The sequence below is a fragment of the Myiozetetes cayanensis genome, unplaced genomic scaffold, assembly GCF_022539395.1.
Source record: "Myiozetetes cayanensis isolate MyiCay16 unplaced genomic scaffold, myiCay2020 scf14, whole genome shotgun sequence".
NCBI lineage: Eukaryota > Metazoa > Chordata > Aves > Passeriformes > Tyrannidae > Myiozetetes > Myiozetetes cayanensis.
Genome location: NW_026087048.1, coordinates 19,317,645 through 19,341,450, shown reverse-complemented (window position 1 = coordinate 19,341,450; position 23,806 = coordinate 19,317,645). Strand labels below are relative to the sequence as shown.

The 23,806-nt window shown below is 43.8% G+C and overlaps 1 protein-coding gene across 3 annotated transcripts in view; it reads right to left on the bottom strand.

Moving 5' to 3' along the window:
- Positions 1-23,806, bottom strand: part of MAP2K5 (mitogen-activated protein kinase kinase 5) — a 255,429-nt gene that overhangs the window by 193,693 nt on the left and 37,930 nt on the right. For all 3 annotated transcript variants that reach the window (XR_007628145.1, XM_050309546.1, XM_050309548.1), the window contains 7 exons: positions 22,063-22,102; positions 18,854-18,922; positions 18,672-18,753; positions 15,072-15,133; positions 9,259-9,307; positions 2,269-2,342; positions 1,291-1,341 (listed from right to left, as the gene is read on the bottom strand). Coding sequence is in view for 2 of the 3 variants with exons in the window: in XM_050309546.1 (XP_050165503.1) it covers positions 1,291-1,341; positions 2,269-2,342; positions 9,259-9,307; positions 15,072-15,133; positions 18,672-18,753; positions 18,854-18,922; positions 22,063-22,102 (427 nt within the window). In the remaining variant the exon portion in view is untranslated. The remainder of the gene's footprint in view (positions 1-1,290; positions 1,342-2,268; positions 2,343-9,258; positions 9,308-15,071; positions 15,134-18,671; positions 18,754-18,853; positions 18,923-22,062; positions 22,103-23,806) is intronic.

Sequence of the window (23,806 nt, the reverse complement as noted above, 5' to 3'; positions counted from 1 at the left end):
AGCTGAGTTGGAAAAGTTGATTAATTTGAAGCTGTTTCTTTGTCTGAATCTTTACGTTCTGGTTCTTTTTTATGCCTTTTCTTTCTTAACCCGTTTTTCTGATGACACAGGACAGCCCAAGTCTTTCTAGGATGGTGACATGAGCGTTTCAGAAGCCACATAATGAGTATACCTTGAGTAGAAAAGCACTTAGCAAATAAATGGGCACCTGGTGCCGCTTTCTTCTTACAAGAAAGTCAGAAAAAAATACCTGCAAGCGATTAAAGGTCACGGATTTCTCTCTCCTCTTTTCTGAGGTTTGAAAAAACACAAGCACCGACCACTTTGTACCGTTTGTAATTTTTTTTTTTTTTGAACAAGCAGAACACTGATTTTTATTTTTTTTTCCATCGTTAATATTATGGCATTAGCGGTTTGCTCAAGGAATTTCAACGGCTAAAAAATAAGACAGGTTAACAGAGTGCTTTAAACTGAAGCAGTGACGTTTTCACATCTTAGATGGGGAATTAAAATTAATCAAATCCACACCAGTTGGTGTGGTTTCCTTTCACCCTGGTCCTTGTCCCTGTGTTAATCTCCCTGACAGGAGAACCTCAGGCCAGCTGGCAAGTTTAAAACCAGATCTTTCACCCTCTGCCTTCCCCCAAATGATGTATCTTCAGCCATGTCCTCCTGTGATCTGAAAATGCTGGGAATTTCTGCTTTAATGTACAGAAATAAAGCAGAATTGGCCTCCTGTTCACAAAAACTGTGACCAAAATTTACAATAAGAAGTGAAAACACCGATGACTCACTCCTGTGATCTGAACACTCCACAACACGCAATTTAATGCCCTGATATTATTAATCCTAATGATTTCAGCTTCACATTCCCATGGGAAACCTCCCTCCATCTCCCACCACAGGGTGTTCAGGTACCCAAAACCTCTGCACAGGTTCAAATGCTTGGCTGAACTCCAGGCTGGGAGCAGCATTCCCAAAACGTGGATAGCTTGTGGATGTGCAAAGAGCCACGAGCTACGAGTGGAAAGCTGTTTTCTGATCATCCAACTGGCTCTTCCCTTTGTTCCCAGTTGTTCCAAGGCAGTTAAATCAGCTAAAAACACACAAAAAAGAAACCCTTCTCCCAATATTTCTCTTCCCTACTGGGCAAAGGATGGAGCTGTCACCCAAAATGAGGACACTGGGACGGGGAGAGATGGATTTGGGGGATTGATTGGGAATATATCCTGTGTTACACAGAGAGCAAACCCTTCCCTTTAAATGTTATTCCTGCAGAAATCCACTTACCGCCATGTAAGCATTTGTTCCAACATACGTCTTGGCTATAGAATTCACCAGCTATCAGACAAAACAGGCTGTTAGAACAATATAAAGATAATGTGGAAATAAAATGGGCAATTATTCCTCATTTAACCTACAATCATCATTCCTATAAATCAACGAAAAATTATGTAAAAGGGAACAAATTTATCTGCCAAGGCATTAAAAATGATTAAATCTCGCCTTGGTTGGGAATGAGGATTCCAATTTAAACAAGCACTGCATTACAGTTTATGGCAGATAACCTTAAACAATTCTGTTAAACAGGATGCTTATGGCTTTAGTACCCCAAACTAGTCTGATATAAAAAGTCAATTTGAAGTAGGATTGAGCACACTCATTTTTCAGTCAGCTGGCTCAAGATGTGAATAAAGCCACAATTCATCACTTGAATGCAACCAGCACTAAATACGCTGGAGGGACAACAGCCCCTGACAACCCATAATACAAGGCTGACCTTCTCTTTGGTCCCTGTGTTTGGCTGAGAGGAAAGGTGCTGAAATTCAAATCAACATCCCAGCAAGCTCATGGGTCACTAGCAGAGAAGTTCTCCAGGGAGGCCCAAAATGGAAATTAATTAAAATTTGTGCTGCACATTGTAAAAGCCCACCACCATTGTTAGGCCCAATATTAATTTTTATTGTGGGCCAGTTGGGCTCCCCAGACACGGCCCTCGCTCTGCCCTCCCTTTTGTCTGGCCAAAAAGCTTTCAGATCAAAGCTGCATATCAATGAAGTTTGCTATTCGTAAGTAGTAATTACAATATCAGCAGTTTTTACTGTCATTAAACAATGAACAATCATATTCAGATGAAGCAAAAGTCGCCCAGAGATTCCAGCTGAATAGGGCTGTCCCAGCAGAGAGGAGCTCGTGGGGGCTGCCTGTCTGAGCCAGGTGATTTGGAGACTGCAAAGGCAGCGGGGACAGATCCAAAGGGGGAATTACCTGAGTGCTGACCCCGAAGTCACAGAGCTTCACCTGGCCCCGGGTGTTCACCAGCATATTGGAGGGCTTCACATCTGGGGGGGGGGGGACAAAACTGCATTATCTCCATGATCCTACATAATAAACATATCATATCAAACCATCACAGAATGTTACAGCCTAAAATACATCCCAGAACTGCATCTCCTCGCTCTGAAGGGACCCCACAAGGATCACTGAAATCCAGCTGCCATCCTGACCCTGCACAGGACAGCCCCAAATACACAGGAGAGCATCAGGAAGATTGGCATGGCAGATTTTTAACAGGAAATATTACAAATGGGTATTTCAAGTGCAAATTTCAAACCCTTGGTTCCTAAGTCGGCAGCACAGATGACATTTTATATGGATTTATATATATATAAAGATATATATTATACATCATCTCTAGAAATATATAAATTATACATCATCTCTACATAGATGATATCACATGGTGTGACACAGATGACATTATGCATCACTGTTATTAAATCTGCAGGTGGCACCAAGGGGGAAGAGGTGACAAGAGCATTGAAGGGCAGCACCTAAAATTCACAGGGATTCTGACCAGCTGGAAAATCAGCCTGGAAAAAGAAGATGGAATTCCACAGGGATAACATTTAGACAGGGATTGATCCCACACCTCTGCCCTGTGCACACTGGCTTCCACCTCTGGGGCTTTTATGGCACAAAAAGGCTCCAATCTCGGGGTTTCAGAGTTTTTTCAGGGGTAAACTGCCAGCAAAGCCTTCAAATGATGAACTAACCCTGTTGCAGCAGACAAACCATCAATGTGCATCATAAAACCAGACTGGCAGTGCAAAGATCTTAATGCTGAGCCCCTCTGATGCCAAAAGAAGTTGCTCCATTTCTGCTTCCAACTGTAAAATCAACATTGAGCATCTTTCCTGTTCCTGGGATGCCAGTTGGGAAGCAGAATGTGCATGTTATGGCCTGGCTTAAACTTGGGAAGATTAGAGCACAGTGGCTTTGCCTAATCACTGCTTTCTTCTGTCAAAATGGATTAAAAGCAATAGCTTGTACTTGTGCCTTCTTTAAAAGTGAGCACTCGTTGGGTGCAGATGGATGAAACCCAACTAGAAAAGCACCTAATTTTGTTTATCATTAAGTTTGCTTTGGTTTAGCAGCTGTTTTCTGGTAGCACAGTAGCCTGTTTAATTTGTCTCTGTAATGCAGAAATGTATAACCTCAATTAAGGAGCTGATTAAAAGCTTTCTTATATTTGAGCTAAAAATCCACTTTTAAAAAGTACCTTATATACCTTAAGTAGATCTGTACATTCTAAGTGAGGGGGTACATGCTCTAATTTCTCCCTAAAAAAAAAAATCAGTCAGGAGCATCTCCATCATGTGACAACATCCAAACCCTCAGTTCACTCATCCCCATCTCCAGCTTTAGGAATTCCATCCATGTGCTGCATTTCTGATGGAGTTTTACCCCCTCTGGTGCTGAGTGACTTTGCTAAATCCAAGCAGACGTGCCGAGTACAATCAGCAGCTCTCCCCTGAATGCTGAGCAGAACATCAAGGTGCACAGTAATCCTGTTTAACCTCCTTTCTAAAAATATGGAGCCAGTGGAGCCACCTCGGCCCAGGGACCGTGTGGAGTGGGAAGGAACGGAGCGGCAGGGGCTGCTGCACCCACAGACACCCCGACACTGCTCCCCCACATCCAGCTGTTCACAGCACAGGCACTGGGAACAGTGGGGTTATAGCACAGTGTAAACACTAATTGCAACAAAAATTGTAACAAAAATAATTAATAACCGATTGGACAAGAGCCTGCAGTGAGAGGACACAGGGAATGGCTTCCCACTGCCAGAGGGCAGGGAGAGATGGGAGATTGGGAAGGAATTGCTGGCTGGGAGGGTGGGCAGGCCCTGGCACAGGTTGCCCAGAGAAGCTGTGGCTGCCCCTGGATCCCTGGGAGTGTCCAAGGCCAGGTTGGAGCAGCCTGGGACAGTGGAAGGTGTCCCTGCCCGTGGTAGGGGGTGGGATGGGATGAACTTCCAGGTCTCTTCCAACCCAAACCAGTCTGGGATTCTGCAATTCAAAGTTCTCCAAGTCCAGCCCATAAATCCCTGTCCTCCTGACACGACCCAGCAGAGGAAACCACCAGGGCACATCTGTCCCCTGTGCCCCCAGGCCTGCCCAGCTCCCACCTCAGGGCATCTGAAGACCCCATCTCCCTTCCCTGCTCCTGCAGGGATGTGGCAGGAAGCTGATACAACTGAATAAACACCTGTCACTCATTAAGCTTTGCTTGATCCTGAAATCCTTTTCACAAACAAAGCTCAAAAGAAAAGAAAATCCTAGAAGAAAACAAAACAAAACAAAAAAAAAGATGAGCAGTTGGCCTCTTAAAGGATGGGAAGACTCCAGAGTCCAGGGATCACACAGAGCAAAACAGCCAAATGAGCTCTGTGAGAGCAAACCCAACCTGTCCTGCCAGCAGAAATTAAATTTAACCAAATATTTGCTATGAATCCCCATGGTTTCCTCAAAAAAAGAAAAGGAAGTGACAAAATATCTCATGTTGAAAGTGAGGAGAAAAAAAAAAAATCACCTAATCAGCAAATTAGCCTTTGGTTTCATAAACCACTTCAGTTAATGGGTTAAATATTTTTGGGGTTTGGGAAACAAATGTGCATAAATAATGTTCTGCACCATCTGCTTGTGATTAATATTAGTGTTTGGAAGTGAAAGAATTTAAACAAGAGCCAAAAGGGGTCATTATGCTCCCATTACCAGGGCTTGCTTAATACAAATGATTTCTATGAAGCATCATTATAGAGGATGAACAAGTTCTCCTCCTGATGGAGCTGCCTAAGTAGTTTCACCTCTCTGCAAATAAAAGGGACCTCCAAGCTCTTACTTACCAGTAAACAGAACTGTCAGAGGTTCAGCTTTTTCAACACCAAACATTTCACTCATTTGTGTTGTTGAAAAGCAAACAGACACATGATTGTGTGGGGAGAAAAACAAAACAACCAACAAACAACCCTGAGATTGTTTAAAAGCTGTCTCTTGACTTTTCCTGTCTTTTAAAAATAGAAAACCTCAACATGCCAAGTTCAAGGAAGACATCAGCACGGTTCTGCAGAGGCCAGGATTATTTTTTTTTAAATAAGCCTTAAGTGGTCCATGAGTGGCCATGCATGTGTTTAGCTGTACATACAGGCATAAATATTTGCATAGAATAGCAGAATCCTGGAATGGTTTGGGTTGGAAGGGATCTTAAAGCTCATTTTGTTCCCCCACTGCCCTGGGCAGGGACACCTTCCACTAGAGCAGGTTCATAATTTCATATACACACCCCTGGATTTGGGGCTGTGCCTCATTAAATGTGGCCCTAATGCTGATTATTTCTCACAGAGGTAAAAAAAACAAAGGGGAGAAGGAGACTCAAATATGGTGCTCTGGACATTCCTGGTGAAATCCTCAGCAAAGAGCAGCTACTGGGGAGAAGATGAGAACACCCCTGTCCACCCAGTACCCCCCAGCTCCAGCAGATTATGCCAGGACAAAGAGGATTGGCAGATCCTGGGTTTTTTTTAACATCCTGGGATAAAAAGAGTGATGCACAAACCTCCCTTTTGCCACAAACCAACCGACAGTCCAGGAGATCTCCAGACCCTCAGCCCTGCTCAACCCACCTCACAGATTACAGACCACTAAACAGTTCCAAAATTAGCACAAATTTAAAACCTAGTCCTACCCTATTATAAAATCTAACCAGAAGCCAAGGTGCTCCAACCATGCAATATATAAAAATATATATATTTATATATAAATATATATATACACACACCCCCAGTGCCCAAACAGCCACGCACACAAATCCAGATCAGTACAATTAAACACAAGTGGGTAACATTTATTTCATACCTTTCCTTCAATAAGAAGGTGTGAACAGAGGAAAACACAGCAGATAAAATGCACACGGTCTATACTTATTCTTGAACTTAACAGATTTTGGTTTGTCTTTATACAAACTTTGACTTTGTACATGATTAGACTTGTTTAATTGCTAATTCTGTTTTAAATCTAAGTTAATTTCTCATTACCCTTCCATTTCTACTTCTCATCCTCTGGGGAAAAGAGCACACTTATCATTGGGACATTCTCACATCTTCCAAAGAAGTGGTGGAGGTGTTAATCTCATGTTTATGTTTGATGTGGGTGTGATGGCTATGACTGCAGTTGTGTTTATTAATATGCACGGCTATCACCTCATTAGTTGCGAGGTTTGTTTTGAAGTGAAGCTGTAATATTTGCTGCAATGTCTGATCTGCAATAAAAGACTTGCTCATTGTTTGTTTGCTTTGCTTTAATCCCCCCCCTCCAGTCCCGGAGCTGCCTCGCTCAGCTTTGCTTCAGCCCTGCCTTAAAAACCACCGTGGAAATTTGGGATCCTGCATCCATGTCCTGCTCTGCTCTACCTGGGAAACCAAAAAATTCAGAGTTCAGCATCTCCTCCTTTACCCCTGAGCATTAAAACCAGGAGGCAGCCGAAGGAAATCATCTGGAGAAATAAACCCCTTCCCTGCACTGCATCTCCCTGCCCTCATCTTTAAGCACTCACCCCCTTTCTGTATCCTGGGAATGGGTAAATAACACTGGGAAGCAATCCTTGGGGGAATGCTGAACCTGGAATGCTCACTATCCCCTCAGTGCCGTCCTCACCTTGCTCAATGCAGCAACAGGGCAAGGCCAGAAAAATCTGAAGTGTGAGGAAAAAAACAGTTTCTGTGCTTTGCTTCAGACCAGAGCAAGGGGCAAACACAATCCATCAAAGCCCCAGAGCTGCTCCTCAATCAAGGCAAGGAAACCCAGGCAGGAGGGGAGAGTCTGTTCTACTGGCAAAGCAAAAATCAGAGCCAGGTTCCAGTTTCACAGCAGCACGACAGGGAAATGCTACAGTTATAATATTTATGCTCCACGACGTCCTCTCCAAATCACAATCAGAAGGTGGGCAGGAAGATTAAAGAGAAAAATTCCACATCTTCATTCTTTTTGGGTGTTAAAAGTGTGGCAATAACTGTGTAGCCTAACTCAGAGCCAGCCCCAGCCATGGATGTTCCTGGTACCTTTTGTCTCCTATTTATTCTGGAATTGCTGTGGCAGCTCCAGCAGCAGATTGTTCCTCCTCTCACTGAGAGGGGATGGAGCTGATCAATCTCTGCATCTGGCAACGTTCAGGGTAGTAGGGGGATTGTTTCAACCCTCACAGAAATGAAGCCTCCTTGGTAACCTGTGTCTGGTTGTGAACTCTGGGTTATTTCTGTTCTTTTAACCAAGTGACAACCCAGGGGCAGGTCCACCAGCAACCCCCTGATCTGGGGGACAAAAGGGGGACAGGGAATGGCCTTAAATTGTGCCAGGGGAGGCTCAGGTTGGATATTAGGAAAAAATTCTTGTGGAAAAGCACTGTCCAGCCTTGGAACAGGCTGCCCATGGAGGTGGTGGAGTCACCATTCCTGAGGGATTTAAAAGCCCTGTGCATGTGGCACTTGGGGACATGGGTCAGTGGTGGCCTTGGCCGTGCTGGGGAATGGTTGGACTCGATGTCCAGTGCCTTTTCCAACATAAATGATTCACAGCTTTACAAAAGCCAGGTCCTTAGCTGATCCCTACTCACTCTGTGACCACAGCCCTCCTTCTCCCACCCAGGACAGGCTGCACTCCCAAATTCAGAGCAATCCCCTGGGAAGGGGAAAGGAGGAACTGCAGCCAGGTCCTGACCCTGGGAGGGTGGGCAGAGGTTGCCCAGAGCAGCTGTGGCTGCCCCTGGATCCCTGGGAGTGTCCAAGGCCAGGTTGGAGCAAGCTGTGCTAGTGGAAGGTGTCCCTGCCCACAGCAGGGGTGGGATGGGATGAGCTTTAAGGTCCCTTCCAACCCAAACCATTCCACTGCTCACAGCAGGACACCTGACCCAGCCCATCAGCTCCTCAGCCCCTCCCAAAGCCCAGCAGGGCCGGTCTCACCTACCTGGTCTGGAATTTCCCATTCCCTCCCTGCCTCCCCTCCCACTTCTCCCTCAATCCCGAGTTCTGCACCCCCTGCCTGAGCACCCGGGCTGGGTGAGCAGATGGGGTAAATTAAACAGGATTGGTACAACATTAGCAACCAGAGCAGTTCCCTTCAGACACTTCAGAAACATTATAAATGTAATGAGTTTCTCCTTCTTCTATTTTTTTTTGGGGGGTGGTGCAGGGGGAAGTGGCTCCTTTGTTCTTTAAAGACTCTTTCCAGAACTGACCCTGATTTTGCAAGTTTTAGTACATGTGAGTGAATTTACCATTTTAACAAAATGTAACGAGATTAAAAAGCAAAAAAATAAAAGAGAAGTTTAAAAAACCAAACCAAACCAAAACAAATTAACTTCAGGAAGTAGAACAAACACCAAAACCCCAAAATGGTTTATGTCCAAGCAGGATTAAAGTTCCTTTAACTCTTGATGACCATTCTGAGGGACAGGGGGGGTCAGAATTTTAGAGATCTTGTGGCAGTCACATGAGATTCCTGAAGTACATTAAAAAAAATCTATCTTCTATTTTCAATACTAGTCAAACACCTGATTTTTCCACTGGGGAACTGTTTGTAACCCTAAGCCTCTAAATCTCCATAAATAAATTCATTTCTCTCTTCAGTCTTTTCCTTTGTAGGGGAGGAGGGAGGGCAATAAAGAGCAGTAAAAATATTTTACCAGGGAATGTGTGAGGTTAATGATTAAAATTCATTCTGCATCACAAACCAGATGTTAATATGGTCAAGTGTCTTTGTAGAAGATGTTATTAAAATGAATACTATAAGAATATTATTCTACATTAAATTTTCTATATATTTTTATATATTTGTAAAAGGTATCTTGCATATGTATTATACTTTATACAGTAGTATCAGAATACAATTTTTCATTGAAAACCAGCAAACATCTGTTACTCACCCCTGTGCAGAATCTTTAGACTCCATAAATAGGTCAGGCCTTTCACAACCTGAAATTAAAAGAGAAAAAAAACCAACAAACCATCAGGTATTAAGAGATTCCTGGTGAGAAAAACTGCACATCTCATGTAAGGAGAGACCCAACCTCTAATGAAGAACAGAGCCAGCACCAGGAAAAGGGGACACCAAACACACATCCCTGGCAAAGCATTCCAGGAGCAGGTGAATCTAAAAACCTGCTAAAAACCTGCCCTAGGTTCTTCCAGAACACACCAATTCTTCTTCCCAGGGTCTGTAAGTTGAAGCCAGTTGAGTTTCTACTGAATCCCTTCAGGCAATTCCGTGTATTTTGAGTTCCTGTGTCTTTGCTGGGGTGTTCAAAGTCAGGAAAGACAAAAAGGGTGTAATGATTGGTTTTCCTGCAATGGAAGCAACTCAGTGAAATTAAATCCCAGGGAACAATAAAATCTCCAATTCTCTTTTGCATTTCATCCTCTCTTCTTTTCCTTCCATTGGGTGCATCTTGCACCTTTTCCTTCCCTCTCCATGCTTTTAATTACTTGATGTAAATGCCAGGATATTTCTCCCTGAACTGTATAAATTCTCTCATTCTTCACATTACTCATCTTGGAACCAAACACAAACCTCATTCTCTCCCATCACCCCCAAAAAATACAACTGGGAGCCCTAAAAGAGAAGAACTGGGGCAGACCTCGCCCTGCTATTCCAGAATTTCCTCCTTCCACCACCAAAACTGCGAAAACCAAACTGAATAACCTGGGTTTGTTCCAGTGCAATGTTCAACAAACATTCCTGCCCCTGCTCTCCTTCCCCCAACCCAGCCCTGCCTTCTCAGCGAGAAAATCTATTTTATCCCCTTTCCATCTCTGAGGTGACATTTAATTCACTTCCCTGGGACCCTCCTCGTGCACCCCCAGAACAATTAAACCATTTCTGACACTGGTAAATTTGTCTGAGTTTTGCAGTCAAAACAATTCCATCCTTTTCACTGGCTGAGCAGGCCAAAATGAAGTTATTTGTGTTACAGAAGTGCTAAAAATATGATAGAGAGTGAAAGCAGAGAGCAGAGTAATTTCCTCCCTTCCTATTGGATTAGAAACTCTCTTAAAATTCATTCTGTAATTAAAAATGACATCAGTGGGATCAGAATCTCTTTTGTAAAGCAAATCACGATGGTGGATCCCAAATAAATTTGCTCCAGGTGGCAATTCCTCAGTTAAACTCAGCCAAAGCCAACCATCTCCTGGCCACAGGTGTGACCACGTTCACCTCAAGCCTTTCAAAAGGGTTGGACTTGGTCTTAAATGTCTTTTCCAACCTTAATGATTCTCTGATTCCATGACTCTGTGACAAGCAAAACATGGGAATTCCATTCACGCAGCATTTTGACAATATTATTATTAATAATAATATAAATAATAATAATTTAAAAATATTGATGCAAAAATAAATCAAGGAGATGAAACATTTTAGCCTTCCTCCAATGGCCAAGGTGATTTTCAGAATATTAAGTTCTTTGATTACTATAAATTTATTGAGACTATTGAAAAGCTTTAAAACCATTAGAAAATTATTTATTTCAAAGCAAGAAATCATAGGAAAAAAAAAGAAAAAATCAACAGCTGTGAGTTATTAAATATCTTTCTTATGGAACATGTGCTGGGTAAGACCTGGTATTAAACAAACTCTCCCTTCAGACTCTCTCAGCATCAGAGTATAAAGGAATAAAAGGAGTTTTTCCCTTTATCCTGGGCTGTAAATATACTCCCAGGAGCCCCCCAAATGGACTCACCTCGTGTACCACACAGTTATTCACTTCCCTTACATCTGCCTATTAGGGAAGGGCTCTCAAGTATTAAATATTATTCTAAAATGGTGCTGGGAGAGAGAATCTTTTGATGGAAGCTCTGGCAGGAATTATTGGTATTCAGTAAAGCAGGTTTTACAACAATGACTTGACAAAGCCTTGACACAAAAAGTACTTCCACCTGCTGTCAATCACTCACTCTCCTGACAGTTCAAGTGCACATCCTTTCAGGGAGAACTTCAATCAACATTAGCACTCAAAATACAGAGCACAATGTCACTGCCTCACAAATGGAGGGGAAAATAAATGTGTGAAGTGGCAAGCGAAGGGAGAAGGGATTTTTGGAGCCACCACCACACCACTCTGGGCTTCCCAAGGCACGTTTGCCCTCAGAAAACACACCAGGCCTTCACACAAATCGAGAACACGAGGAGGAAGAGAGATTTCCCCTTCTCACAGGCACAAAAAAACCCAGGAGGAATGTTATGATGAAGGCAGAGATCCCTCCAGCTCTCCCAAAGGAAAGGCTGGGGGAGTTGGGAATGGTCAGCCAGGAGAAGCTTCAGGGTGACCTAAGGGTGGCCTTCCAGGACCTGAAGGGGCATTCAGGAAAGATGGAGAGAGACAATTTCCAAGGGCCTGGAGTGACAGGACACAGGGAATGGTTTCCCAGTGCCAGAGGGCAGGGAGAGATGGGAGATTGGCAAGGAATTGCTGGCTGTGAGGGTGGGCAGGCCCTGGCACAGGTTGCCCAGAGAAGCTGTGGCTGCCCCTGGATCCCTGGGAGTGTCCAAGGCCAGGCTGGAGCAACCTGTGCTAGTGGGAGGTGTCCCTGCCCACGGGAGGTGGTTTGGAACTGGATGATCTCCATCCCAATCTCCCATCTCTCCCTGCCCTCTGGCAGTGGAAGCCATTCCCTGTGTCCTGTCCCTCCATCCCTTGTCCCCAGTCCCTCTCCAGCTCTCCTGGAGCCCCTTTAGGCCCTGCAAGGGACAATCAGGTCTCCCTGGAGCCTTCTCTTCTCCAGGTGAACCTCCCAGCTCTCCCAGCCTGGCTCCAGAGATCACCCAACCACTGCAACCCTCAGGTGGGAGCGAGAGGAGCTCGGGGGGTGCTGCTAAACATCAACATGGGCCTGCATCACATCCCTCTGGAAATGGTTTCACTTAAAACCTCCTACAAACATAACAGGAGGGTTTCCCAATTAGCAGATGTGCAGGTCACACGTGTTATCAAGCAGCTTCAGTAGATTAATGCACTGTACGTGCCTCGGGAGGATAAAAGACAAACCACTCTGTCCATGGTGCAAGAGAAAACACGCACTGGAAAAGAAAGAGACACTCTGGAAGCTCCAGGTTTTGTCCACAAAAATCCATCCAGCTTTTGTTTGACACCCCCATCCTCAGCAGTGAGCAGAAATCCTCCAGGCTCTGGCTAATCTTCCCAAGCTGTTCAGGGGGGGATTACGGTGTCTGTGTGCAGGACTTGGCAAAAAAGTGCCCCAACCCCCCAAAAAAATGGGCTCTGCTGAAACATCAGGTACCAACAGGCAGGTCTGGGAAGGTTTAAAGGAGCCACGGAGAGATCCTGGCAAAAACAAAGGCTTTGGCTGCCTCCTTCCAACAATTCCCCCGTGCCAGCTGAGGAGAATCCAGCACCGGAGCAGAGGAGCTGCCAGGGCTGGTTCGGCCTCAGCACACGCCTTCTGTTCTGGGGAGCAGGAGGAAGGGGTGAGTTCCTCCTCTGAAGCACCTGCTCCTTTGTTCCCCCCTTCCCTGACCCCCCTGCATGGGAAAACCAACAAATCAAACAACCAGCCCGAGTTAAAGCTCAGCTCAGTGCCCGTGTCAGGGAGCCAGGCTCACTAACTACCACCCTGCTAACGAGGTCACCCTGCAGGTGAGCAACAAAAACACAGAGAGGGAGACATTAAAGATGGGGCTGAAGCTGCACCGTTATGGAGAAGGGTAAAAAATTGGAAGAGAACACCTGTGGAATGCCAAGGATGGGGAGACAAAAACAGAAAGCAAGGAAATGATAAGGTGAGTTGGGGTGGATGTGTTAAACACACAACACCAGGTGAGAGAAGGAAACTAGGGAATAAGCAGCTGGAGGAATGCTTGAAGGCCCATCCCAGTATTATTAAACTTTCAGATGACACATATTCCTTGGCACCAGGGACATGAGGACACCGTGAGCAGCTTCTCCCTCGTGGGGAAGGAGAGATGAAACGTTTTCCCTCTGAACTGGAGGTGAAAAGCATTCAAATTCCAGGAGAAACTGCCAGGTATATAATGAGCAGATTTGAAGCTACTGAGAGGAACCAGCATCAGAGGAGGGTGTTCATCACCCTGGGCAGGCCACACAAATTAAGAGGAAAGGAGAGCTGTGAATTACAATGAACAGAGACTAAATAGCTGCCTGTGTTGGATTAAAGGATTTAAATTGTCAGGTTGATGTATAATGAATGTGAAAACCCAGCACTTAATTAAATGGCACATGATAGAATAACTTTGTTATGCTTTAAACTGCTTAAGTTATCAAAGTATTCCTTATATTTAGCAATTGTTTAGCAGTCTCTCTCTCCCCTGTGAGATCCACTGAGACATTGGTCATTCACCCTGTGCTCAGCTCTGCAAAATGATGAATTTTTTTTAATTTTGTTGTTGTTGTTGTTCTGTAATTTGAGTTTTCAGTCATGGCTGGTGAATTTTTAGCTGCTGAGCCACAGGGATGGGCTAACCAGGTGCTTTAAGGATCAACACCTCGAGGCCAAACTGAGCAGATATTGGGGACTGGGAATTCTTCCTGGATCCCAAACCATCTCCCTGCTCATCTGCCCTAAAATGACTCCTATTAGCTCTTCATCCAGAAGATGAAGAGGTGAGAGAACAGCCTGTCCCCAGGCCTGGCTTGGGCCAAATAAAAACCTCACCCTCCTCATTTGGCACAGGAGAACACAGAAAACACGTCCTGCCCTTGCATTTTGGTAACAGGAACCAACTTGATTCTTCAGCCTGGGAAGGAAAACTGAGTCACTTTGTAGAGACTGAGGACAGTTAGAATGGAAATGACCCCTCAGCAGACAAGGGATCCCCAGCAGGGCTCCTGGATCCACCTGAAAGGCACCCTAAAGAACAGAAGGGCTTAAAAGGGAAATTAAGGTGATTAAGAGGACTGTCCTCTTTATGTGACCCTGCTCCATCCGGTGAGGGTTGATGGGAAGAAATGTCACCACAGATTTCCAGGAAATTCAGCTTTTCATCCCACTACAGTTGATCACATTCTTTTATATAGAATCATATCATGGAATCCTGGAATGGTTTGTGTGGGAAGGGAATTTAAAGCCCATCTCATCCCATCCCCTGCCACGGGCAGGGACACCTTCCACCAGCCCAGGCTGCTCCAAGCCCCATCCAACCTGGCCTTGGACACTCCCAGGGATCCAGAGGCAGCCTCACCTTCTCTGGGAATTCCATCCCAGCCCCTCCCCACCCTCCCAGCCAGGAATTCCTTCCCAATCTCCCATCTCTCCCTGCCCTCTGGCAGTGGGAAGCCATTCCCTGTGTCCTGTCCCTCCATCCCTTGTCCCCAGTCCCTCTCCAGCTCTCCTGGAGCCCCTTTAGGCCCTGCAAGGGGCTCTCAGGTCTCCCTGGATCCTTCTCTTCTCCAGGTGAGCATTCCCAGCTCTCCCAGCCTTTCCTCCCAGGAGAACTGCTCCATCCCTCCAATTATCTCATGACCCTCCAGCAAGCCTTGTGTTGGTCATTGTGGTGGGTGAATGACCATCACAGTCATTCAAAGGAAGTTTTCCTTAATCCCAAAGTCCCTGAGCACAGGAGAGAGGAAGGACCTTCCCTTTCACAGAAGGACACGGATTCTGGAGAGACCTCAGTGCCCCAAGGGCTCATGTGAGCACTCAAATCAAGGGTGAGGTAAATGCACAACCCAAAACTGAGAGATAAAAAAGAACTCCAAGTACTTACAGCCACTGCTATCCTTCCCAGGACGTGCTCTGGAATTTTTCTATAAACATCCAAAGAACCCCCTGCAGGGACAAACAACACGTGCTCAGGTAATGCAAAACGAAACACTGCCCTAGATTTGAAGCCCTAAGGGTTTTCTAGGCCTTGGTTATTAATAAAAACACCGTCAGTGATAGAACAATAACTGTGTCAGAAATAAGTGACCTTAAAAAAATCCCCCAAATTCTGAATAAACACATGAAACGGCTCTCGGGGCTCTTTTCCCCCCTTTAATGCTCCAAACACAAGTTAAAAAAGATCAGGAAAGCTCCCATCACAGGTCAGAACATCCAAACTGGAGAACTCCAAAACCACCAGGCTGGGAGAAACTCCTTGGGAATAACCAAATCATCCCAAAAAGCAACAGTCGACTTCAAATTCCAGAGTGTCCCAATCCTTGTGTTCCCAGAACCCGGTGCTAACATTCCAGGATACCCAATATGATCATTATATACATAATTCAAGCTGCTTTCTCCAGGTATCAAACCAGGGAGGGTTTCTGGTTGATGTCTGAAAATGAAAGAACCTTCAAGGCAAGCAGGTCAAACTCCAGTAAATTCCAGTATGGGACACAATCCGGTATCTGGGATAACTTGTCCTTCCAGCATCACACATTCATGGAGACATCAAGAAGCCCCATTCCCTTTAACTTAACAGCCCTACAGACATTCCCAAGGGATTGGGAAGCATTTTCTCCCTTCTCTTTTACCCTGTCCCTGGGGTAAAACACAAACTCTTGGGCAAGAAAGTAAACTGAAAATTGAGAATTAAACATCTCCAAGTAGAATGGAAAAAAAAATACTTGATTCAGTTTTCAAAAATAAACCCTGTTTGTCCCAAAATGCTGCAATTCAAAGAAGTCACAAGGTCCTTATTCCAGTCTTCAGCCTCAATTATGGAATAAATCAGAATTATGGTATAATTGTCATTCTAATACCTGGGGTTGGTGGTGGTGGTGGGTGGTTTTCCTCCTCCTCACCTGTACTGTCAGAAATAGTCTGTTTGTTTGTCTTCACTAATGCTGCTCTGATTCCAGGTCATCCAAACCACCATTCATTCCCTAAATTTAACTTTCCAGCTTGTATTGCCCGTGGATTATAACAAATCCCAGTTTAAAAAGGAAATCCGAGTGCTCTTGAAGGGAAATAAGAGCAAAACACAAGGCTGCTGGTTCCTTTTCACCCTGACACCCCATCCTTAGATTTTGCACCCCCCAAAAAAGTCCTGTTTTAACCCCCCAAGCTGCTCAGCCTGGCTCTCAGACCTGGCACTAAAGGTGGTGCTGCTGGAAAAATTAATAAAAGCTGTTTTATAACAAACCAAGGGGGAAATCTGCCATCCTTCCATGGAGAAAGAATCCTGCAGGGGACAACTTTTCCAAATCCAATGATGCCAGAGATGCAGGGACAGCCTGATAAGCTGTTTTCCTGGGGAATTTAGCAGGTGTTCAGCACTCCCAAGGAAAAGAGGCAACAACATAAATAAAAGGCAAGAGGGCATTTCACCAGCTCTATTTAGAGCGTCAACTTTATCACAAATATAAAAGGGCAAAGACTAAAAGGCCTCATTTCACTTCTCTGCTGCTCTTTAAAACCAGTTGGTGGGAGGGTGATCCAGGTCACTTCATCCTCAGTGCTTTGATAGCTCCAAGACCTGGAGCTCCTCGGCTTTTTCCTGCTTGGAGGTGCCAGGGAAGCACCAAAACGGTCCTTTAGCCACGTGTGCCTCCCCAAAAGGACTCAGATCCACCTGTACCCAGGTCATCCATAAAGGAAATGCCTGTGATGTGGCCCAGGGTCATAGGATGTGGCTTCAAAAAATATTAACTGGCCTAGGACAGACAAAAGGGCTAAAAATTTGACAAGGTTAAAGCTGCTCATCTGCAGGATGAGAGAGCACTTTTTTTCCTTCTCTTTACCTGCATCCTTTGCATGGAAATTAAAGGGCTGAGGATGAGGGGAAATGAAAAGGCAAGGTCCATTTATTTGCATTTTGTTCTTCCTTTAACTGATTGCTGGGACTTTCTGCCAGAGGGAGAGCACAACATGAGGCAGAGCAGGTCATGTCCAGGAGAATTCCAAGGAACTGATGCACCATCCTGAGGGATGCAGACCCTAAAAGCTGAAATATATTTTCAAGCAAGAATTCAGACCTGCAAGCACTTCTGTCCATAACATTTCAATATATATCTGAATTAGAGGATCCTTGTGGGTCCCTTCCAGCTCAGAATATTCTGTGAAGGGAGAGAAAGGACGAACTCCAGGCAGATGCTCGTTTTGGCACGAGCAGATGGTTCCTCACTGTGTGTAACTACAGCTTTACACAGGCTTGTAAGTCTGAGTGGAACTGCAGGGGAGAGCAGAGAAAGGGCAAACAGTCACCCAGCAGCAGAACAGCAAAGAATTTGACTTGGGGGCTTTGATTTTGGACTAAAACACTGTTTTCAAAGACAAAAAAATCTGAGAGATTCTCATCCTGCTTGGAAACAGGGTGCAGCAACCACTGGGCTGGAGGCAGGGAGTGTAAAAAGGGAGAAATAACAGTAACAACAGTCCATTTGAACAGGGAGGGAACAAAATGCACCATAAAACCCTAAAGGGCTTTATCCAGAAAAGAAAGAAGCTGCTCAGTGCCGTTTGATGGCACACGTTTGGCTTGGGGAATTTTTCCCGGGGAGGGAAGGCTCTGTGGCAGGAAATGATGGGTGAGATCTCTCCCCCCTTTATTCCCAGCTTAAGTGAACCTTGGTGAAAAACCTGGGTGGGGCATAAAATGCTGGCTCCTAAGAAAATCCTGGAGAGAGGAACAGCCCGTTGCTGGTGATGGGAAGAGCTGGAAGCTGTGAAGAGGCTTCTCGAGCACGAGACACGCAGGGACAGCATCTGCCACGAGATGCTCTCAGAACTCACTCATTCAGACCAGCAAGGATTATGGATTGCTGTTCTCTGTGGGTTTTCCCTGCCTTTTCTCCAAGAATTCCCAAGGTTCCCAAGCCAAGAGCTGCCACAGCTCTGCACCAACAGTGAGGTCGGGCTGGGGGGACGGGGTCGCTCTCGGTCCGAGGGTTCACGTGGGGAGGAACGGGAGGAGACTCAAAAAGAAAGTCAGCACAGAGCTGGCAAACAGCTGTGCTGGAAAATAACTCCTTGGCTCGCAATTAAGAGACTATTTCCACTGCAAACACACAGGACATTGGGTTAATAGATTTCTTTAAAAGAAAATCTGTTTTGGCTATCAAAACACTGGGAGTGAGGAACAGCTGTTTTGCCAGCGAGGACAGATTGGAAGGAAGGCTCCAATATCAACCCACAAATTAAGGCAGCATTTATTTCTCTTCTATTTACATTTTCAATAAAAGCAAGTTACACACGGGGAAAATGCAGCATTTCGTGGAGAATTCAGCACAATCCCAATCCCCTGTCCTGGTTTTTTAACTCCCTGCAAAGTTATTAACACTTCCCATTTTCCAGTCCTACCACTCCATTCTACAAAAGCACGTCTTCATATAATTTTCCCATTTAAATTCTTAGCAATCAAAAGCAAACTAAATACACAACTCACCATCCATGAACTCTGTACACAATGAAATCCTGTTTTCTACAAAAAAAGCACCATAAAATCCTATGATATACGATGAGTCACACTGGGAAAAGAAAGAAAAAAGAGAGAAGTTCTGTTTGAAAATTTGCTGCAAGAAAACGAAAGAAGGAGTGATGAAAATTATAAAAAACTTGTATATATACCTTATAAAGAATTTCTAACTCTGACATGATCTGCTTCTGGAGTTCCAGTGTTATATCTAAGGGGATGACCTAAAACACGAGAACACAGAGATATGATCAGAGTTGCCACAAAAAGTACAAGGAGGATTCAAAACAAGCAACTGAAGATCCACACATTAATTCTCCTGATGTGAGAAAAGGAAAGAGAGGAACAGGGGAGAGAAGATTTTAATGAGCAACGAGCAAAGGAAGGAAATGAAAGGATGGGCTGATAATCCTGGGCTAAAACACCAAGCATTGGAGCCCAAGTGGGCTGAGCTGCCTGGAGTTGTAAATTCTCAGGATTTTCAGGACAGATCCTCTTAAAAAGGCACTGAAAGTCCAATTTAACAAACAATTCACTGCCATGATCCTTGCACACTCAATTATTGAGCACAACTTCACAAACCAAACTGGACTCCCAACGCCTTAAACCAGGCCCAGGCTCCACCCCCACAGTGTTTCCCAGTTTCATATTTTAAGCTGAAGGGAAGCAGAATTCAGTCAATCTGCAGAATTAGCAGAGCAGATATCCCAGGCTGAATATTCTGCTGACAGCCCAGAACTCTGGGAGCCCATTTCCAAACACGTTTTGCAGCACCGAAATCTGTCTGCAAGAAAAACCAATAACCTGCTTCTATGCAGAGTTTGCTTTGGGCTTATTTATAAAAGCTGCCACTAAAGTAAATTGTAAGTGTAATACAGGGCTGCCAAGAAACCTTTAACACACTTGTCCAGATCAATAATCATTTGCCAACAATATTCACTTACCTTTTTTTCTTTTTTTTTCCAGTGTGGAAAAAACTTGAAAATATTTGGCTGGGATGCCATTAGTTCTGTTCATTGAATATCACCAGAATTTCCCCTTGTCAATAGCATAGAATTCAAGTTTTATCTCACTAAATTCTACTCCCAGTGAGACATTTCTCTGAGTTGTCCATGGTAAAAGGCCTCCCTGACCCCAGCAAGGACTGGTTGGCATGATCAGCACCAAATCCATCCTTGACACCCCATCAGCCAGGCCCTGGCCCGAGGAAAGGTCCTGGGCTGATCTGCTTTAATTCTAATTACATTCTAATAGTGAGGATAACCTGGAAAAAAAGAGCTTCCCAACTTCCAGGTGGGTCAGAACACCACAGGCAATGCACATCCAGAGGAATGGCAAGGATGTGTCACCCCAAAATAAATTAGGAGAGATCAGAGTCTCACTCTGTGCTGTACAGAAGTGTTTTCTTCCACCTGAACACGTGTGGCTGATGTCAAGGCTGGAGGAACATCGTGGATCTTGTGGAATCCATGATGTTCCTCATCAAGCTCCCTCTTCCCCATCAAGTTTTTGCCCAAATGTCCCCATTTTGAGCTCCCTTTGCTCGCTCAGACTGCAGGTGAACTCCCCCTTCCCAGAGCAAAGGGTTAATCTTCCCGAGGAGCACCTGAGCACATTGCCTCTGCTCCCCACTACACCTCCAGGACAAATAAGGATGAGTTGTCAAGTTAAATACAAGCAGTCAAGTGACTGAATTATAATTTACTCCGTGCTCAATTTAAATTAGTGTGAGGCTATTAAAATATACAGTATAAATACAGCAATTCATCACAAGCTGTCATGGATGACTTCAGCTATTTGCTGGAGTGGCACACGCTGCACTGAAGGGAACCAGAGCCAAATCACAGGTCAAATTAAGCTGCTATTCTGCTTTAATTCCCTTCTTTAATCTGTGGTGACATAATTGTCTTTTACAGTACGTACAACTGCGAGGAAATTCGGGAGTGTCACAGGCAGTGCACAAATGATTAATCAAATGGTCCATTGAAATGCCGGGTTCGGAGCAGGGGAAGCAAAAATGCTCTTCACCTGGATTTTACCCTTCAATTGGGAGAAAGTTACCTTTGGAAAAGCCATTAAATCCTCCACACAAAATACTTAGTTTGGTCCACAACAGAGGTGTTGTGTGTTCTGTTTGTTTGTTTTCCTGTCTGATGGATTTGTGAGATCATCCACCTGCTGAAAGCATTTCAATCAACAGGTTCTTGGAATGTTATCCTCTCCTATCAACCCCTTCTATTATCATTTTAAAAAAAGTCCCAACAGTGCAGAATTCTGCTTTCACAGACCCACCCAGTGGTGCTCCTATCCTGGGAATCCTCTGTCAAAACACTGGATCCATGTGATGATCATTCCAAGCAGTTGGAATTATCATCCTCTTTTACTGCTGGTTAAGCCAAGATAGAAGTAATTTAAGGAATTACTTTATCAAATTATATACAATTATAATTATATATATAATATATATAATGTATAATATATTATAAACTATATATAATGTAAATTATATAAAACACATATAATATACAGTTATATGTAATATATAAATATATATATAATATACAAATAAATCTCTCTCTATATATAAAGTATTTGGGTAATTTTTTCAATAGCAACTTGACACAATCACCATCAGAGCAGGTTTCTCTCCAGCTCATGAGCTTATTTTATTAACTATATATATTTATAACACATATATATGTTATATGATATATTATTTATATTATATTTATAACATATATATTGTATATATTGAAACTATATATATTTATAACCCATGTATAGATTTAATACCTCTCAGAAATCACACCAAATAAAACATAATTGACAGTGACAGGCCCAGCAGGAGCAGAACCTACAAGAAAACCCCGTTTCCCAAATCTCCAGGATGCTCATTATCCACCAGGAATACCCAAACCCATGGACTCGAAGGGAAAAAGGAGGTGAAACTGCTGAAAAAAGGTGGTTTGTTTTTGCCACGGGGAGGTGATTTCAATTAACCTTGCAAAGGTTGAACTCGCTGCCCTTCCTGCCTGGGGGAATTCCCTGGATTTCCTGCTGCTCCACCTCCTCTCCAGGCAGCTTCCCAGGGCATCCCCAGGCCTGGAAAACTCATTTGAGGAAGCACTGGAGAAGGGACCAGGGAAAAGCAGCTTCCCCACACAAGCCCAGACCCAGGAAGAGCTTTTCCCTGCAGGAAAAAAACCTGGATTTTGGGCATCTGTGCTCATTTGGAACGACTAAAATGGAGGTTTTCCTGCATAAACAATGTGGATTTTAATACAATTAACCAAACTGAGATCCCACCATCAGAAGGAAGGTCAGGAAAGACTGGACAGAAAAGAAAATTGCTGGAATTTCTTACCTTTACTGCCAGTATTTTTCCACTGCGGACATGGTATGCCCTGTGTGAGGGGAAAAAACATGAAATTAATTTTAAATAACTCAATAAATAAAATAAAAATTCAAGACAATGAAATCATTTTAGATCACATACAACTCCCTCTATACATTTGTGCATCTGATTTCACAGAAACACGACCTGGAGCTCAGATGTTTTATGGGAAGCTGATTTTATGCAGCATTTCTCATGGAAAAGTGGGGAAAACAAGTGATTAAAAGGATGTATTTTTACAATTAAATATTTATCAGGGTTTGCATCTGCATGTTTGACATAAAATAAACACATTGAAGATTTTGATACACAAGAATATCAGACTTTAAATGGGAATTTCACAGAATCTCAGGATCATTCAGGTTGGAAAAGACCTCCAAGATCATCAAGCCCAACCTTAAATCTTGGAGTGCAACCTGGAATTTATCCCCTTGCCCATTTTCTTTCAATGAAATCAATTAGGAAATAACCATTATTCAGAATTTCCACGGAAAATAAGGTTTATCTCCCAAATCTGCCAGTCCTGTGGGTGTTTTCAGTGGGCAGACAGTGAGACACTTGAATATAAACACTCAAGGGAATTAAAAGAGGTTATGACCAATTCTTTATCATCAGATAAATACCCCCAGAGAATAATCAGCAAAAATAAATTCCTGTGTTGCTATTTAAGATCAGTGTTGCCACACAAAGTTAGAAAGAATTATTGTTAATGTTCACAGGGACCCCAAAATAATTTTCCAGAGTATTTCAACAGCAGTTTGTCCTAATTTCTTGTGGACAAACATTTACAGTTGGCTATTTAACAATGCCCTGCCTACTCCTACCCATGAACAAGTAAGAAAATAAAAGCAGGTGAAAAAAAAAAACAACAAACCCTATTCAAAATCCAATGTAATTTTGCATAAAAACAAAACCATTAAAGGTTTTCCTCTTCACTAGTTTTACTGTCTCATACTGATTTATGGCACCACACTCCACGATGTCATACATGTGGCACTAACTTTAAAGAATTGCAATATTTCACCACTCCATACCTCTAGCAATTATTACTGAAGAAGAAAAGCTTTAATGGTCGGGTTTTTTCATGCAAAAATCACACCCAGACAGGGGGAAGTTGTTGTTTAATCTTATTTATAACCCCGAGCGCTCCTATAATTCCCGTTAATAGCTCGGAAGTTTCTCAAAACTTCCCCTTAATTTAATAACTCCTGGAAAGAGCATTTACGTGGCATCAGCTTTTAGGAACAAACAGGAGTTTAATACATAAATAAATAAATAAATAAAATCAGTGTGATTTAATATCAGCACGGGAAGGAGGATCATCCGTGGGAGCTCTGGCAGAGCAGGAGGCGGATGAATAATCCATGAATCCATGAACTCGCTGCAAGTAGGGACGAATCAGGAGAGGCAAAACAGAGGAGCAGGAACAGGTTGAGAGGAGATGCCCAACATCTGCTGGCTGAGCAGGGCCCACACGGGCCAGTTGGGCAACTTAATGAGGCTGCCAGGAAAGCTGAGCCTTTTTCCATGGGAGGCATCTCCCGTTTCCAGGAGAATGAAAAGGGGAGACTCGATGATTTAATTATGATGCACGCCAATTCATCCGTGGAGGTTTGGGTTGAGTTTCCAGCAGAGGGCAGATACCTGGGTTGGTTTACAGAGCACTGACAGCACCAATTTAACATTTAATTACGGCTGGGAATTGGATCACAAA